Genomic DNA, 19634 nt, shown 5'->3' on the forward strand with positions numbered 1-19634 from the left:
AATTTTCCTTCCTTCTCGCCTCATACCTATTTTACAGGTATGCTACCTCCAGGTCATCTGTGTTTATTTGCAGAGGATGCCACATTTTCAGCTGTAACCTCACACCAGTCAACAACACTTTGGGCTCAGTGCAAAAAATCTATGAACCCAACAGGAGAATTTGGTGTATGTCTACATAAACACAAATATTTACAGTGAGTTCACTCAAAACACTTACTGAATTACAAATAATACTTTGTGTAAAGTATTTATTTAACTCTCTTTTATAAAAGGGCTGCAACACACTTATTCCTATGAATTAAGAATTCCCAAAAGGTTGGTTGTGATTATATCCTTGCCAGGAAGCCCTGAGCAGTGGCTGTGTTCCCACACGTAACACTCCCAAAGGAATCACCTGAGCACCTCCAATCTTCTCCAAAGGAAAGTACCAAGAAAATTCATGTTTCATGTTTTCCTGACCAAGCAGCAAACCACTGAGCATTTCAAGTGTTGATCCAAGCAGAGCACTTTGTCTGCACAGTGCCTTAACTCTACACACACCCAAGGAATGGGAAAGATGGGAAGAACTGGGAAGCAAACAAAGGCATCAGCATTTCCCATGGCATCAGCTACAGACTAAAACCTCCAAGGGTTCTGACACCCCTTTCAGCACCATCTCCCTTCCACCTGATGACAGAAGGTTTTACTTGGGCATTTTTGTACCATGGGAATTCCCCATCTTTAGAAGCCCTTCTGCACGACTGCCTCCTGAAGGAGGCTGCTCCAGGCTGGAATTCTTACCCCCTCATAGGGATGTGCTAATACCATTGCCCAAATGGGAAGAAAATAAAATTATAAAGTTCAGACAACCCCTAACCCAGGCTGTGCTCCTCCTGACAGTGTGATTACTGTGCTGGAGTGGGGGGGCTTCACAGAATAACCTATTTGCTTATGACAGAAAAGTGAGGTTCTAAACTGCCAGTGCTGGACCTCATGGCCATGGTCCCCTTCTCCTCTAATCTGACTGGGCTAAACCTGTCCCCTCCAGAGGTGCCTCATCAGCCACATCACCCAGGAGGAGAACCTGGGGAAAAGCTAAGAATGGGGGTGAAAATGATAACCCCTCCAAGAAAACCCAGGTGCCTTTCCTAATGGATTTTTTCCCCAGGTTTTGATGATGAGCATACTATAAAATGACATGGGAGAAAAACATACCTTTAAAGAATAATAGAAAAAGGAAAAAAAAGCCACAAGAATTTGTGAAAAATCTTATTTTCAATGAAATACAATTAAAATGGGGGAAAGAACCAACCAGCCTGTCAGCCTGACACTTCTCCAATAAGAGAGAAACGAAGCTTGCGGAAATAATTGACCAGCATGGAATGGTGCCAGGATAGCAAGATAAACATAATTACTCATATTAAGAGTGTTAATGAATTGTTTGTGAACACAAATAATTGGCTGCTTGGTTTAAGAGCTCATTAGAAAGCCAACAATTCTATTAGAGGCTGCTGTCCAGTTGCCACCCTCGGACCACTGAGCTGTAACCAGCAGCCTGAAGCTGAGCCAGGGGCAATCAGAGGGAGCCTGATCTCTGAAATCCAGAGAAAAAATAAAACTATTCTACCTAGTGGATAAGGATGAACACTTTGGGGATGAAGGATGGGCTTGCTTTGTTTCTTTGGGGTGTTTGGCTGTTGATCATTTATGGCAATTTTGCTCCCAAAGAGCTGCCAGGCAGAGTGAACCAATATTAGTTCTGAATTAGTGACCTGGGTGCAACTAAAAGTGCAAATTGTGAACTCCAGCAGGCTCCTGAGCAGGAGCAGGGTGACAGCAGGCTGCCTGCTGGGGGTTATTGATCAGGACAGGGCTGGTTGGGGGCAGCCAGGAACTATATTCTTACAAAAAGCACTGCTGGGCTGCAGGAGCTGGGGGTGACAGCTTGCTCTCCATCACTTGTAAGAGGCAGACTGCTGCCTGACCACAAGGACAAGCAGGTTATTGCTTGGAAATGTTGTATAAAAGGCAGAAATAAGGCAGCTCTGCTGAATAAACCACATGCACGGCTCCACGGTTCTGGTTTGGGGTTTTTTGTAGCACTATTAATAGGAAACAGGACTTTTTCAGAGTTGCAGATAGCCAAGCAGCTATTCCAGGGTTTCTACTGTTTGTCAAAATTTGTTACTCAGAGAAGGAATTGGTTAAGTAATAACCCAGAAAAAAAGCACCAAAATATTTGGAATACAAGGCTAATTCCTTTCATCCTTAGAATTCCAGTTTCTTTCCTGAACTAATTCATTATTCTAATAACCAAAAATTCTAATAACTAATAATTCACTAATAACTAATTGATTATTTCCTTTCCTTCACACCTGTGTGTGTAACCAGATAGATACCAGGACAGCAGAAGTTACTTCAAAGGTTAAGGAGTAAAGTAGGCTGCAGCCAAGTGAGTGGGACACACTCAGATAAATCAGGTAGGAACATACAGACCCCCTAAGGATTGTATCACAAGTTGTCTTTTTTACAGAGGGGATTAAATAATAGATTACCCAATCAATATAGAGTCCTCTTTTTTCATAGAAAGGGGAAAAAAAAAAAAATCCTTACAAGTATTTGGAGATGCAGTAATTTAAAATAGTAGAATCAGAGCAACTAAAGGTATTAATTCTTCTGAGGAGCATTGCTACAATTTATTGGAGGCCAATAAATTTTATTTTATTGGAGGCAAGTTCAGGTCTGACATAATGTTGAGATATAAAAGTTTTCATCATGCATAGTCCCAGCTGGGGGTGTCTTGGGAAACAGCAAATTTCCTTGAGCACCCTTTCCCAGGACAGATTTTTAAGATCAAAGGGAAAAAAAAGTCTCAGATCTGGAGGGTTTTGACAGACCTTTCAGAGACATACAAAGCATCGAGGAAGTTACTGGCTATTAACATGGAATTAATACTAATTATTAGACAAAATATTAGACATACAGTGAGTTACCTCATCAAAGGTCTTGATGTTGATAATCAGAGAATCTGCCCAGTTGGAAGGGACCCATCAGGATCACCAAGTCCAACTCCTGCCCCTTTGCAGGGCACCCCCAGGATGACCCCATGAGCCTGACAGAATCATCCAAACCCTTCTAGAACTCAGGCAGGCTCAGTGCTGTGACCCTGGGGAGCCTGTTCCACCTGCCCTCTGGGTGAAATGATGTCAAAAGCATCATTCTCTGCTGAAAGTCTTTGTCCCCAAAGCCCAGAGAACCCTGACCACAAGTGATCACTATTCCTGACCCAGTGACCACGCTGCCCCTTGGTCCAGCCCTTCCCCAGGCTCCTCCAAGCCCTCTGAGCTCTTCCTTCCACACCCAGGGTTTGAGGTGAGATTATAAATCAGACCTGCAGCTCCAGCAGCACTCCCAATTTAGAAAAAGTACCAGTCATGGTCATCTGTCAAGACTACAGCATCTTTGTAATGCATTAGAAAAATCCTCTGAATCCATCAGATTACAGCTCCCTGACACCAGTGGAGGAATGAAACATTTTTAAAAATTTATTTAGGAGATTCACCAAGCATGCCAGATACCAATGCAAGTAGCAAACAAGATTAATTTTCAAACTGCTCCAAGGACTATTCATAACTCTCAGCTATTTATTCCATTTACAGGATTCAAAATCCTAGTTGCAATGGAACATTTAATATGCCACTGCTATAAAGGGGAAACTGTTGACAACTCTGCTGGAATATCCATCCTTTTCATCCCACTCTTACTCCAAGGAGATATTGGTACACAAGCTCCTACAAATCACATTTCCCAAGTGATTCCCAAGCAGGGAAGCAACAGCAGAAAAGCCATTTTTTCAAATGCCCAGGCAATACACATTGAGGCAAGGCTTGATTTTAATAGCAGCAGAGAACAGCATATATTATTTGAGATATTATCTGAAAAAATTAAACATGAATTTAAACACTTCTGATGATGTAGGGAGACCCAGGCACCATTAATAGCGACTATTTTGATTTAATGAGATTTAATAATCTGTTTAGATGAACTGCTTAATGTTCTGATGATTGCTGATCCTAACATCCTTGGCTCAATGAGCTTCCAACTTGTGACAATATTGAGTTTTTTGCAGTTTTGATCAACTGATTGGTTTTTAATGCTAAATATTCCCTTCCATCACTTGTGGTTTGAATATGTTTACTTAAACCAAAAATATTTTGCATCTCAATTATTATTTTATACTGCAGCACTGAATGGGATTTAAGTCAATACATTATTCATAAAGCAAAGACAAGAGAAAAAACAAAGCTGTGCACTCCTTTCAAAGACTTCAAATTACTAAAACATACCATATTTATGCATGCAATATTTGATTGTGTCTGTGCATCTCTTTTTTTTTTTTTTTTTCCTGTCACAAGTTTGTTGTTTTCAGATCAGGATATGCCAAAAATCCAACACCAAACAATTTTTGTTTATAATTAAGGCAATCATCAATCCAAGGATCGTAGTCCGTTTTATTTCATCTCTACATCAAAAAAAGTAATTTAAAAAAAATTAAAATTCCCTTGAAATGGTAAGATAAATGAAAATGTAAGTGCCTTCACATAATAACAGTAAGCTGACCCTCTGGGAAATGGTTGACTTTCTCAATTCAAGGTATTCAGAGCTCATTCAAAAGTGTTCATTTGGAATGCAGATATCAAAGATGATGCAAATGTTCAAGAGAAAATTAAAACTTACCAGATGTTCTAATCCAGCTTTGATGTTTGCCAGGTCCCTGTAAGAGAAGAACAAAAGTTCTAAACAGTTGCTAAACCCTTGTCTACAGCAATTTATGTTGAACTCAGAAATGTTAAAGCCATGTAATTTCTCAAACACATAGAATTTTTACTTTTATTATCTTATCCATTACAATATCTCAAAAATATCAATTATCCTAATGTGTTAACTACAGAATTAATTAAAACCTCCAGTTCTCCAGCCCTAAAATCACTATAAACTGCTGCAATGCAACAGTCACTTCAACCCCAATATTTTGAATACAGTTAACCCTCTGTTCATATTGAAGTAATATGAAAATTTTGAAGTCAGGGGCTCCTGGTTCTGCTTTGCCACTTCTTGAGCAATAAAATTCTCCAGCCATTTACAAGGGTGATGGAATGAATGAATCCTGTATTAACTCACTAGGTCATGGCAACCTCCCTGAAACTTTGCATTTGACTCCTTGCAGCTGAAAAAAAAATAGCCACAAAACCAAATAATGTCACATAAAGACAGGTACAAATAAATTGGCCCAGAGTATCCAAGGAAAGATACTGAAAAGATACTGAAAAGCAAGAACTCGGAGTGAAAATTGATCCTTAACACATCCTGCTATGTAAAAAAAAATAAGAAAACCAGAAAGAAAATCAAAGCAAATCAGATTTGAACATCCCCAAATGCCAAGCTGCTCCATGAGAAGCTTTCTGCTTCCAGAGATGGAATTGCACCCAGCTGGAACCTTGGACAACCAGGAGCTGCCCCAGAAGGATGACAGCTCCCCAGTTATGGAACCAGACAGTGCCTGCATTTAGAAAAGTGATTTTTCAACAAATTATTCAAATGCACCAAACCATGGGAGCAAAATCCCCAAGTGCAGCCCTGTAAAGCAGGGAATGGAACAGGACAGAGGACTGACTCCCTTCTCTCTCCCACTTGAGACTATGTTAAAGGCATAATGCAAAGTTACACACACAAAAAAAGGCTAAACAGAGGAAATTTTACAGCCTCTCTGGGCTGTATTTCAGGCTTTGTACTGAAAGCTCCCATTTTAATTTCATAAAGCTCTCCAAAAAAGTCTGCTCCACGCTCCTGTTCTAGGTGACCCTGTAATGGAGTCATTAATTCCCCCTGTGATGGTGCCCTCCCTGCACCAAGGTTTTTTATTTTGCAGCAAGAACTTATTATTTGCATCCACACAGTATTTAGATAGAAATCACCTCTCACATTTCTTTCTGAGGTCCTAAATGGGCTTAAAGAATGGAATTCCTTGGGAAGCAGGTGATGAGAGGAGCTGGGGGTGTAAAGCCTGCCCTGTTAGTGGTCTGTCTCCTCTGCTGTCCCTCTCCTGACTTCATCAATATTTGTGCAACTCCTTTCACCCTGTGCTGAAAGCAGACTTAATTCAATTAAAGGTCTCAAAACTGATAAAAAAGGTCCTGAAGTGGAAAATGCGAAGAGATTATTGGCAAATGAATAAAGATTTGTATCGAACAAACACACAGGAGTACAGCAGGCTTGTTTGTTGGTTTTGTTTTATTATTTTTTTTTTTTTAATCATTCCCTGTCTTAAGTCTTCTGGGAACAGTGAGTTTCCCTTCCCCTCATGCAGCACATCGATTTCTGAATTAGACTGCAATATTAAATAATTAATATACTTGCCATGATTGATGTTTTGCATTAGTTGAATATTAGGTTATCAATCAAAATCCACTTGGTTTAATGTAATAATATTGAAAAAGTGTCACTGGCTGTTCATCCAATTTGTAGTTGAGGCAGCACAGGCAGTAATATTGGTGTAACACAAGGCTCTAACACAGGAAATGCAGTGGTTGAACATCCATAAGGCAAACATTATCAAACTAACCAGGACAAGGCTGAGGTTGTCCTAAATAAACCTCCAGGCACCTGTCACTTCCAATGAGAGCCTCTTTCCAGCCAGAGGCTGCCATGCATCCATCAGTGATGACAATGAGGGAAGCCATGGCATCACTCTGTCTTTCTAGTTAAATAATAATTAGACAAATAAGACTCCAAATAATGCTATAATTCAAAGATTATGTTATGCAAAAAGCAGGCCTGCTGCTGCAGCTCAGCCTAACACATAACCCTAGATGTCTACAAAGCCATTAACACCACAAACCACTCCAAATGAAAGGTAAGAGCAGGTTTGTGCTGAAATACTCTTATATAGGAACAGTTATATTCATTTTCTATCATGATCAGGTTTTACACGATACATATTTGCCTTTCAAATCATCTCCAGTGCCCCACAGTTCATATTTTTGTTAACGAGGCAAGTTTTATCCTTGGGTTTTTCCTTTTTGCCATCAGAGAAGCTCTGGAATTGTGTTTCCCCACTGCAGTCAAGACTTGGTGCTGTAAAATACTACTTGACATGCATATATTTTAAAATCAGACATTAAAAGGGGTGAGCATAATACTCAGGCTAATCCAAATGTGAGCTTTTGGTAATGCCAGGGGAAAAAAAACTGCAGCTGAGCTAAATTTGACTCATGGTCATGAGGGACCTGTAACAACAAGCCAGGAATTCAATTAAGGAAGTGTAGTCAGCTTTTGGATAACTTAAAACCATGGTCAAGGTAACTAACTGAGGTAGTGTTAACTTATTAGTGCTGGTTCCTTTGGCAGTAAACTGAATTAAAATCAAAACATGCTCTAGCACTTGCTGGAAATCTTGATTTTTAACCCAGACATAGATGCATGTTCATAAAAATAAGTTCCCATATAAAACCAACCATTAATCAAGGGAGCTGAATAATACACAATACCTTCAAAACATCCAACCTTCAGCTATTATAAAATCCCTTTGGATTACACAAATCATTTTTTAATAAATTTAAAGCAGTTTCACAGAGGAACTGCAGAACTAACACTTGGGTTTGCACAGCACCCTCAGGCAGCAGCAGTGTTAACATCATCCTGTAATGCCAGCCATTTATTCTATTACTCTGAGGCTACCTAAAAACCAAGGAAACCTCAGAGATATTTTTACTTATCACTAAAATAGGCACTAAATGAGTTTGTTAGGAGGTCTCTGCTACGCCCTTTAAAATGACAAACCCTTCTGTTCAGATCAGCAGCACCAAACTGCATCCTGGGGGGCAATTTTCTTTCCTGCACCCAAATTAGCACCCAAATTAGGATTAGCTCAGGAATTCTAGCAAGAGGGATCCAAGAGGATGAGTGAGGCCCCTGCCACCAACATCACAGCCACCATCCCTCCTGTCTTGTGCTCCTTCAGTGTGAGGAACCTGCCTTGATCCAACTTGGCCAAAGTGAGGAAGAGGCTGAGCAGATGCAACTGGAGTGGAGGTGACAGCTCCACTGTCACTGTTAGGAGGAGGTGAAGCACTCAGCTACCTCTAAGCCTTTTTGTAGCTCTTCTTTATTTTAGTAGAGTAGCATCTCAAACTCAAGGAGGCCTCTGCCTCATCATTTTCTGCCTCTGAGACTCACAATCTTTCCAAAGCTAAGAGATGCTGAGCTTGTCAGTAGGCACCATAAAGAAAACAAAAAATAAAAAAAAATCAAGGTAACTTAATCAGATTCAGATAAGGAATTTATTACACTCACCTTGACTACTCAATCTAGCAGGGTTGTGAAAACTCCACACTTCTGACCAAAGCCCAGCAAACATCACCACCAACGGGTAACAATTTCCTTTCTTTTTCTCTCAGAATGTGGAAATCCCCCACCTAAAGCCCTGCCAGCCTGTGGCAAGATTGTCTCTCCCAGTGGTGAGCATAGCTCATCATCTCCCAGACAGAGCTGGGCCCTGGATATTCCTGGGAAGAAGAAAATTGGGTTTCCTTGTGATTACACACGATTTAATTCTACCCTGGGATATCCCAAGATAGAGAACTGCTCCCTCACTACTCCCTCACTACTCCTTATTATATATATTTAATCTGTGCTGGATTTACTGTCCTCTGCTTTAAGGTCTGGACAATCAGATGGAAGGTATTCCAGGTGTCCAATTGGAGAGGAGGAAGGAAACAAGGAATAGCATTTTTCCCCACTGAAGTATGAAACTTCCTTTGTAACTTTTCTCTCTCGTGCCCATTTTGGACCCAGGCATCAGGTTTACACCCAGACACACACATACCCCTGCTTCAGTCCCCTCTGGCTGGGGACCCAGAACCTCCTGACCTGATCACCACTTAGTAACACATTTGTGTGAACATTTAAACCACGTTCCAGCCTGGAATAGCTTCACAGACTCACGTTGAGCTTGCAGAACATGCCAGACATCAAGAGTAAACCAGTCATGGCCAGATCACGCCTCTGTTCAATGCCAGAAAAAATAAAAGCCTGGTACCAGTTCCTCCCTCTTGGCACCACCCAGAGCCAAAGCACACGATTCCCTCACTCTCCTGGTGCCTGCTCAGAAAGCTCTGTGTATTTGAAGTCCCTCCCTGAGCTAGCTTGAATTTCAGAGTTAGAGAGTCCTGGATGCAGTTTTTAGAGTAGGATACCCCCATCATATCCCACTGCATTTTATAGGGTTGGTATTGTTGTGTTTTCTGTAAAATTACAGGCTGGGGTTTCCAAGTTTGACCTCAGACCAGAGAGACTTCTGTCTGTAGGCTTGGAAAGACACAACCAAGACTCCATAAAATCTAAGCCTTATGTCCTCTCCAGCAGTCCCATTGTGGTTGGGGATGGTGCTGGTTCTGTTGTCTGAAGAGGTGAATTTCCCCCCCACTGGCTTTGGATGACCAACCCCACCCAAGGAGTGTGTAACCTGTGAGTAGAGAACTCCAACACACATCTTGCTCCTCAACACTACCACTTAACCTCCCCCGGGTTCTAAAGCAAACCCTGAAGAGTAGGGCTGTATTTTTGTAGCCAGAAATGGAAGTTACATCAAAGGGAGCACACAAAAGGCAAGGGGAGAAAACCATAAAAGCAGGCTACTGCCTCCTGCCTCTTATACAAAGAGGAAGGGAAAAAAACCTTGAGTTTTTCTGAATGTATTTTTGCAAATAACATGTGCAAGCTGTGCTAGCAATAATGAAAGCCCAAATCTTTGCAACCTTAAGGCAAACAAAGGCTCTCAGTGCTACATGGATCCCAAAGAGAATCCCTTGACTGCTGTAATGGCTTTAAAGAGTTGTGGCTCCTTGTACCTAAAAACCTTGTTTTCTTCCCTTATTGGTGACCCAACCCATCAATAAAATCACTAAAAAATAAAATAATAAAACAACATAGCAGTGCAACCCCAGCATCAGAGAGGGGATGGGGGAGAAGGAACATGGGGCACTACTCTGGCCATTATTCTGAGAGCACTAAGCAGCCAGAAACCCAACATAAAACATCAGTGGAGAATTTCCTTTGGCACGTAAGAACTCAGCAAGATGAGCTACAGCTAAACTAATCATTTTCTGCTGCTCTTTCTAATCTTTTGTGCAGAACAAACTCTCATCAAAAGAGCAAACAGCTAGGGAATTCTACACTCTGCTAGAAAAAGCATCCCTGATATTTTTGAAGAAGTGTGCAAGGTTGTTTTCCTCTTACTGAACAGATCCAAATGCTCTGGGAATGAGACCTGGAGTGTAAAGACTCCCAAGCTGCAGGTGTTGTGCTTGCTGCCTCCCTTGCTCCAGCCATCCAGATATCATTTATGGTAGGAAGTTTGGCCAATTAATAATAAATTTAAATGTAACAAAGATTTCAGAAGATCGGATGAAGGTCACTTACCAAAAGGAGGAAGAAAAGCTGAAGTCACCCCCACACAAAAGCACAAACAGAATAACTTGGAAGTGCTGAAGAACTCAGAATATAATGCAAGCTAAATTGAATCATACTAAAACCAGGGACTTTAAACAGGACACAAGGTGAAATGATTTCCATAATATGTTATCCCAGAGAGAAGAAAAATCAGTACCCAAGAGACTTCATCAAATATTCAAGAGGGGAAGAATATATATATATATATATCTATATAAAACCCTGGCTCACAGAGTGAAATCCAAGATTTTCTGCAATTGAAATAAATACTGAAATTAAATAGAGGGATGGAAAACACCCAAAACAGTGTTGATAGAATCAGTATTTTCAAATATACCCTAAAAAAATACAATCTCTTTTCTTGGTAAGTATTCCTCAGATAACTGGAGAGCCAAAATAACTACTCCAAAAGCTCCTCATTCTGTTTTACTGAGACTTGAGGTCAGATATGGAAATCCCAGAAATTATCACAGATTTCTTTATCCTGGCTTCCAGTCCAAGCCATGGCTCAGCTAAACCTACCCATTTGAAGGACTTTATAACATGCAAGTTCTTCAAGTTTTGATATGTGGAGTGGGGTTTTGTTGGTTTTTCCTCCCTGGGTGTTGGTTGGTTGGTTTGCTGGGTTTTTGTCCTCCTGCTCTGTGCACATCACAAAGAGGAGAACCTTGTTAAATCAGCATTTGCATTCCCACCAAGAGAAGCAATTAAGCTGCAGGCTTTGGAATGTCACTGTCTCTGTTATCCAGATAATTTGGTGGTCTTAACAAACTAGACAACTTTGGCCCTTTTTACCTTTTCCTGTAATATTATTTAGTAGATATTCAATTAAAACACATCCTGTAGGTGAAAGTGTACGAAAACATTTCTGTAATGGACACTGGTGGTAGGAAGAGGTGTTGCTAATTAGCCTGGAAGTACAAAACAGATTAGAAAAGTAGCAAAAAGCCCAGCAGTGTAAATGCACAGAAGGCTGCACTGAATATTAAACAAAGCCCAGCAAGTTTGAATGCTGGTTACAATATCTATAGTAAAAACTCTCTGGACTAGTAAAGAGTGTTACAGGTTAATGAGGAACATATAAAGAGTGCACAATAATTATCATACCTACCACCTTACCATCTGTGTTTGGATGACTCCAGAATATAAACAGAGTTTAGCAGCATTAAGTCAGAAACTAATTGCACATGTTTCTCTATTAGCACAACGTTAGGATAAATATTTAAAGCATTAGGTTTTCCTCAGCTGCACACAACTGTCAGTATTGAAGAATATTAAATTTAGGCGTAAGTCAGTGAGAAAATTTAAATGTTCTAAGCACTAAAACAATTTGAGCACAATCAATTTTCCATTTTCTGAAAGCTTCTAAATCCTCCTCATTCACCCAATTACTACTGTACTTAACCTAATGAAATTTTATTCTGCGGGAACAATGCTGCTCTTAAACAAATTTTTGAAAAATATAAGATTAAAAACTTCTAGACAAAGAATAAACTCCTGGAAGAAAAGATGCAAATAAAATTGCTATCATAATCTTTTGTTTTTTATTTGCAAGTATAAAACCGAAGAGAAACAAAAGCATGGAACATAGCATCTGTCATATCAGAATATAAAAAGATGATCCTGGCACAAAATGAAAAAGCTCTAATTCATTTGCAAATCAAGCCTGCCAGTTCTATTTCAAGCTGGCGGTAACTGTCAAGAGTTAACAAGATAATCACTTTCAATCCTGCCTTCAATGGTACATTACACTGTTATTCCATTCAATAAGGCCCTTCTTTGGGGCACTAGATGAATGGTTTTCATTTCTAACTCACACAAAAAAAGTTGCAAAAAAGAAAAAAAAAAAAAAAAATCCATGGGGCTTAAGAAAAAAATCCCTTTATGGGCATTTATCTGCCGGCACTTGCTTTTAGGCAAAATGAGATATTTGGATACATTGGTGTCCATTCACTTCCTCTGTTCCTCCAGGCCCTCAGTCTGTTCATAGATTACAAAAAAAAAAAAAAAAAAGGGCACACAAGGAAACCTCAAGCCTGTTTCGGGGTTTTTTTTGTGTGTTTTTAAACTATGGAGGCACATTAAATGAGTTCTGTAATAATGTTCTGGAAATGCTGCATGAATGCACAGCTCATCCCACTGCAGCAACATCCCACTTGGAAGGGCCCATCTTTGTCTGAAGTCATTATAAACTGCACAGAAAATAATAAATGCTCAGGAAAATTGTGCTGAGGGAAGTAATAACATTAAATGTTTGACAGAAATAAAAAGTTACCAATTAAAGGCTCTCTATGTATGAAACAAGTTAATCTAGAATTTGTGTGTGGTACTTACTAATTTTTTTTTTAAGATTCTGTGCTATGCATTCTTCCCAAATGGATCAATATTTATAGAAGTTCATTAAGTTGTAAAGTACTTATTTGCTGGCCCCCAACTTCCTACTAATCTCTGCCAAAAAACAAATAAAACCCCCAAAACATTGGTGCATTTACTCATTGATCAAAATTTATTCTGTGGGACACTACTTGTGTTGCACAGATAAAAGTTTCTTTAGAGGTCCTAAGCAGAGAGATTTTCTTATAATAAAAAAAAAAAATACTGTAACAAAACCCCAAACTATATACTTGTATTTATGCAGCATCAGAACATAGACATTTCTGCTGCCTTAGAAAAAGTATTCCAGAAAAGAGAGTATAAAAAAAAAAAAAATAAAAATTAAAAGGTGACAGACTTTGGAAGTGCCTTGAAAGAGCACAAGATTTTGAACATAAATTAACAGAAAGTGAAGAGATGGAGTTCAAATAGCAGGTGATGGCTTAAAACTAATCCTGTCCCCCAAAATCAGGAGAGTGCCCTGGAAGTTTGGGATGTGTTTCCTTCCACCCTAGCCAGCAGCAGTACAACAGCAGCACTGTGTCAGAAGAAATACCACTCATTAAAAAAACCCAAGTAAAACCTAAAGGGGACCCCAAACCCACCCTCTGTCCTGTACAGCAGATACTGAGAATAAAAAGCAGAAAAATTCTTCAGGAAGGGCAGGTATTTGTTTTGTGCATTCACACCCAATTATTTCCCCAGCTCTGATGAAAGCCCAGGATGACCCATCAGCCCCAGGACACACACAATTTAAGGCAAAAACCTAAGAAAAGGTATTTTCACACTGCTATTATTACTGAAGATGTGTGCAGCCCTTTGGCAGCCCTGGTGAAGTTCAGCTGAGAGCCACAAAGTGCCACTTCTCTGACATTCCACCACTTGGGACTGCATTTGATCCAATTTTAGCAGACTGAAACCTGGTGCTTTTTTTAGGCATCACTGTTGGGAGACAAAAAAGTCCATTTGGTAACTGCTTTTTCACTGCTCCTCTTTGTGTCCCTGCAGTTTCATTTTGTCACTTCAGTTTAATTCCTCTACGTGCTTTCATCTGGCCTGAAATTATCCCCCTAAGGACCACAGAGCCACACTCAGAATATACTCTAAATGTTTAAGATTTGTTTAAATGTCAGACAGGCACAGGTTTGCCTTCCTATCCAAGGTACAATTTTTCCTTCTCTTGAAAAAAAGCAGATTTACTTCTTTCCAGAGTATTTAAGTCTCTATGTCCTCAGCTACCAGCTTGTATCATTTCTGCTCAGGAGAGATTTGTGTTTCAGGTTGTGTTTCATAATTAAACAGTTTGTTTCTCTTACAACTTCATGTTCCCCTAAAAAAAAATAAAATAAAGCTTTTGCAAGTCTTGTTTCTGCCACTGAGCATATGCTGAGAGGCAGGAGTAGCTCAGAATATTCTCCAGCAGAATCCTGATGTGAGGGAGAAGCCCCACAGCATAACTATTTTTCATGGTGCAATTTTTATCCTCCCCAGTATCTCCACAGCCTCAAATGCATCTTAACCTACGTGATTTAAGGTTTTATACATGTTATCCAACAGTTTGCTGTTGCTACGTTACAGAGAGCATCACAAAAATCCTTTTATTTTAAGCAGAAGACTCACAGATTCTTCTAAGGAGCTGTTTTGTTAAAGCCCAGATGAATTTTGAAAATATACTTAATATGAAAAAGATTTCTCTGAAGTCTGACTTTCAGGAAGGAAGAATGTATCTCCTACTAACAATTTCCACATTGGGCTGTGTTGCAAGACCAACTTATAAAACTTAAAAGTTAGAGCTTAAGTTGTTCAAGTTGGTGGGAAATTAGTTCCTTGGCCACAGAGAAAGGGAAAGAAAAATAGAAAAAAAAAAAAATAAAATTGAGATTGCAAATCTCAAACATATCTGACCAAACCCAAGCCTAATAGACAGGGACAAAAATAACCTGACAGTGCTTTAAAGTAAACAGAAAGGTTAAAAAAAAAACCCTATCTAAATAAAAACAGCTGATAGAAGGTGAAGAGCTTGGAGATCTCTACAGGGGTCTCATTTACAGCAGTTCCCTCTTCAGCACCTTTGGTTTTACAGCATTCAGGCTAAACCCACATTAGTTACCTGCATGCTAACAACCCCCCAGAGACTGTCAAAGCACCTGTAAATCATGTAACAGCAAGAAGCAGAACCTGAAGTGTATCTTGATGGTTACATTTCAGTATTCAATAATGAAGACCTTCAGAGTCATTAAAAAAAAAAAAAAAATCTCTCATATTCAGATCTAGTCACAGTGGATTTGTACCTAACACAGTTACATGGAGACTGGGGAGAAGGTAATTTCCTTAAATTACCTGACAAGGTTAAACTTCTCTTAATTCCAAGAGCAAATCACTCCCTGCTAATCCAACAGCAGCACAGGCAACTAAGACGAACAGGTCTGTACCTTGCTTATTTGTTATTTCTTTCTCAAGCATCTGTAACAGCCTCTGACTATACAATTTATTATTTGAGAATATTAATCAGTGCTAAAATTGCTTTGGGTCTTGTGCTTCTTACACATCTGCTTCTCAGAGAGAAACTTCAGAAGCCACAGAAGGGCTCAGGACACGGCTATGCTGAAAACACCAATACTGTCCAGAACTTCGTGTCTAAAATGTAACAGTGAAAAGATTTGCAATTTACAGTAAATTACAGCTTTTTTTTTTTGGTAGAAATTTTTACATCTTAACAAAACCCCACTGAATAATGCTGGCTAAACACTTTGGGTTGCACCAAAGCCTCCTTAAGGCATCACACTCCTCGTATGTTCCTGCATCGCAAAGTCTCTGGGTCTTCCCACATCACATCAGGCATCTTACTTTCCAAAATGCTTGTTTTCATTAATATGCTTTTAACATTTTACTACCATGAAAGGCTAACATCATCTATTTCATTTGGCATTTACCATTCCCAGCAGATCACAAAGTCTCCAGTGAAAACAGAGACCAGTGCTGGCTCTGTGAGAGAGCAAACTGCTGAGAAGTGGCCAAAGTCTAGGCCAGAAATCTTGGTAGGTCTTTTGTATTTTGGCATCCCTTCAGTGAAATTAAAATAATTAGTACTGCACACTACTGATTCACCACCAAGTGGACCGAAATTAGATGACAAAAAATATAAAACATGTCTCATTCTACAGCCAGGAGTTCCCTCAAAGGTTATTTTTCTAATTCGAAGCCAAGAGATCCCTGAAAATAATGAGTACCCTAAACATGGCAGGCTCCAAGGAAACTTGGATTTTGGGCAATTTGGAGCTAGAAGATTAAAACCAACACTTCCTATTGTACCTGGGGTCAAGTGAAACATCCTACAAAAGCAACTTCTGAACAAGCAAGCAGCCAGATCCTTCAACAGCAGCAGTTCCTGGAGGACTCACAGACCAGGCAGGAAGACCTGGAAATGAGGATGATCAGGCTGGGGGAGCACTTCTGGTGGAAATGACTTCTAACCTGCACAAAAATCAGTGAATATCCAACAACCAGCAGCTCAGGTGACAAATCTAACCAACAAACTGGATCCACACATCACAAAACAAGGGTGATGACAAAGCATACTTCGGGTTCTCAGCAGAACTGTGCTCTCCTCTTCTTTGGGGAAATAAAGCGTAGCTTTGTCCAAAAAAATCTACCTTAATATCTGTATTTTTAGCTGTTCAGTTCACCCTGTTACCATCCTTTAGGACAGGAGACACACTGAGCCTACACAGAGCTTCCTCAGCAGCCTTTGGATGGACACAAGACAACAAACTGCACAATGGGAATTATTTTATCTGCCCACATCCCCCTCCAGCACTCACCTGCCTGGCTCAGGAAGGACATTCTGAGCCATCAGAGTCTGATGCTCTAAGACAAGCCAAAACCTGGTCTGTTTACATTAAAATGCTAATTTTTGCAGCAAAGTGGGGCAGACAGCTCAGGGGGGTAGCTCAACCACCCCAGAGTTAGCTGCCCTTGCATGTGAATCAAGCTCTTAGCTGGGCTCAAAGGAGGGGGGGGGAAATCAGGATATTGGCTCTTTTCCTCAAATTCCAATTTTTGCTGAAAGTTGTAATCCCAATATATAAAATTATTATGTCCTGCAAGAAGGTGCCAGAGATCACTATCCCCAGAAATTGGAACTGTTCCAAGCACCAAACACATCCATGTGACAATGGTCAGGACCAAGTGGAAGGAATAAGCCGCCTACTTAACTTCCTGTTCAAGCAAGATATTGGGAAGTTATGGGAATATTTGCTCATAATAATTTTCAGACACTCAGAACAGCTCAGGATGCTTCTCTAATAACATAAGCAAAAAAAATATATAACTTTTAAATATATACACATCTATGTCCTTCCTCTGGTCCTTGTGTCAAGGTCACCTGCAAGGTTAGTTTTACCCCTCTTTGGATAAGTGTGTGTCATGCCAGTACCAAAAACTAATGGAAACAGAAGAAACTGGAAGAATCAACAGAAAAACCTTTTACCTACATACAACAGAGAGAAAAATGGTTTAGTTAGCTATGCAAATTTTTTTGCCTAGCATAGAAAGAAATACAGCATAGCCAACACCTCAGGTAAATAAAAATGTTCATGCTCTGAGATGGGTGAAATTGCTTCAAGTATGGAGAAAAAATTGCAAACTCTGCCTGGTATCTGGGATTTAAGATGGACCCTTTCTCCTGTACATCTGTCATGACAGAAGTTGCACAAACCAATGGGAAAATATCTGTAAAATATCCAATCTTTGTACATACACCTAAGCTTAGCACTTCCATCTTGGTGTATTACAAAAGCCCCCCAAAATTAAAAAGTTTTGCCAACTTAAAAGCTTTTCCTTTTGCCCATCCTGTGTATGGCACTTGTGTCATTCATCAGGAGAGCAGGAACAAGGAAGGCTGAAATTAGCACTCTCTAGAGCATCTATACCCTTGCAGGATGTCAGCAGATGTGACTGCTGAATGACAAAAAGCCAAATGCTGAGAAATATTTGAGAATGCTATAATAGCCCAGCAGCAGGTAGATTTATTTTCTTTAAATTAAAACATAGACCCCAAAGTTATAGCCAAGGGAATTCACTATCTCTTAAATGTGGAATTGATCTGAATGCAATTACTTTACTCTTTTTAGCTCCATTTGACTTTGAACTAAACATCAATTATTGCACAAACATAATACTGCAAGATCTGTTAACTCCAATACTGATTTTTCCATAAAAGATCTAAAGCAAATTTATTGGCCTTCACTTAATGGCTTTCAGCAGTCCCAGATACCACACATGAAAGCTCAACTTCATTTTCTGATGGTCACTTAAACCCTTAATTCTCACCCTAAAACTCTCTCAGCCTTAGTTTTAAACCCCTTAAATGAGCAAACAAGACCCCACATAATATATGCTGTAAGCATAGGTCTCCTCTGAAAAGCTGGGACCTTCAGCTGCAGCACCAGCCATTGAGCCAGGGCCAATGGAAGCTAATTTGAATAATCAATATGACAACCTTATTTTTCTAATGCAAACAGGATTGATACAGTAAGGTGTCTCACTGCCACATCACAGTCATGGCCTCTTTTAACCCCTAATTAGATTGAGGAGATTATCCCTGCTCTTCCTTACAAGTGTACAGCCCGGATAAGAGCTGACAAAAGCTATCTGCCACTTGCTCAGCCTTTGCAGACTGCAGGTTATCCAGGGAGATACAGGGGAAGATCAGCAAACAATTGTTATTCATATCATCTCCAGTTTTCAGATAGTCACAGTTTGCCATCCCTGCTAAGTGCAAATAGCCCAGAGCATTAGGTAAATGCAAAACGCTTAAGAACATCAGGGTTACACAGATGGAAATTCAAGGTGATGTTGGGGAATTATGTTTCATTCAAATTGGTCAGCACAAAGGGAACTATCTAGCAATGATTTTTCTTCCTCAGATCGGAACCACTGAGTTTTGTGTCCCTTGTTTGTCTGGAACACTGAGTATTTTACACGGCTGCTTCTAAAAAAGAAAAAAAATCAAACTTGGAAAGAGTGATCCCAATAGAATTACATAGCTAAACAAAGTCCTAACAGACAGAGAAGATCTATTACAGAAATGTAATCACATTTCATTTACAAGAACTCTTATCTCAAGCACTTAAACATAAAATTTAAACAGTTTTCCATTTTATTGTGCTCAGTATTTGAGCTAATAAGATATAAAAGTATAATCATGTTAGCAACATTTCTATTGCATTACATAAACACAGCACTAGATTAAAGGCAGACCAGGAAAAAGAAAGCATGATGTTGCATCTAAAGCTAAACACTTTATTTCTCCTGGCAGAAATAAGTATCACTGGGATCATGTGTGAAAATGGCCACGCTAAAATTAGACCATATGTTCACAAAATGCCTATTCCCATACTGATTTTTTTAAAAAAAAAAAAAAAAAAAGTATTTCCATACATATTATCCATCTGTGAACGTGTTCAGCTTGATTTTGTAACCCAAAAAGTATTCCTCTCTAGCATGCTTTTGCCAGCAGCTTTGTGATTAGAGAACTGGATGGGTCATTTATTCAAGTCCAGGTACAACCCACTCATGATTGGAGTAAATTGTCCAGAATTGTTTCAAAAGCATTTGGACAGCACTTTGAAAATCACTGGAAGTTAATGTATCCTGAAAAAATGTGTATACCCCGTGATTCAACACCCCTCATCTGCAATATTCCAGATAAAGCAGAGTACAATGCCACCTCTGCACTGCTCCTTTGGGATCTATTCCCATGGGAAAACCAG

At 39.6% G+C, this 19634-nt stretch overlaps 1 protein-coding gene across 2 annotated transcripts in view; it reads right to left on the bottom strand.

Annotated features, from left to right (window-relative positions):
* The window catches only part of RSRC1 (arginine and serine rich coiled-coil 1), a 120829-nt gene that overhangs the window by 66114 nt on the left and 35081 nt on the right, over window positions 1-19634 (bottom strand). For both annotated transcript variants that reach the window (XM_071752821.1, XM_071752820.1), the window contains one exon: window positions 4717-4753. In XM_071752821.1, coding sequence (XP_071608922.1) covers window positions 4717-4753 — 37 coding nt within the window. The remainder of the gene's footprint in view (window positions 1-4716; window positions 4754-19634) is intronic.

Source organism: Heliangelus exortis, chromosome 9, assembly GCF_036169615.1.
Source record: "Heliangelus exortis chromosome 9, bHelExo1.hap1, whole genome shotgun sequence".
NCBI lineage: Eukaryota > Metazoa > Chordata > Aves > Apodiformes > Trochilidae > Heliangelus > Heliangelus exortis.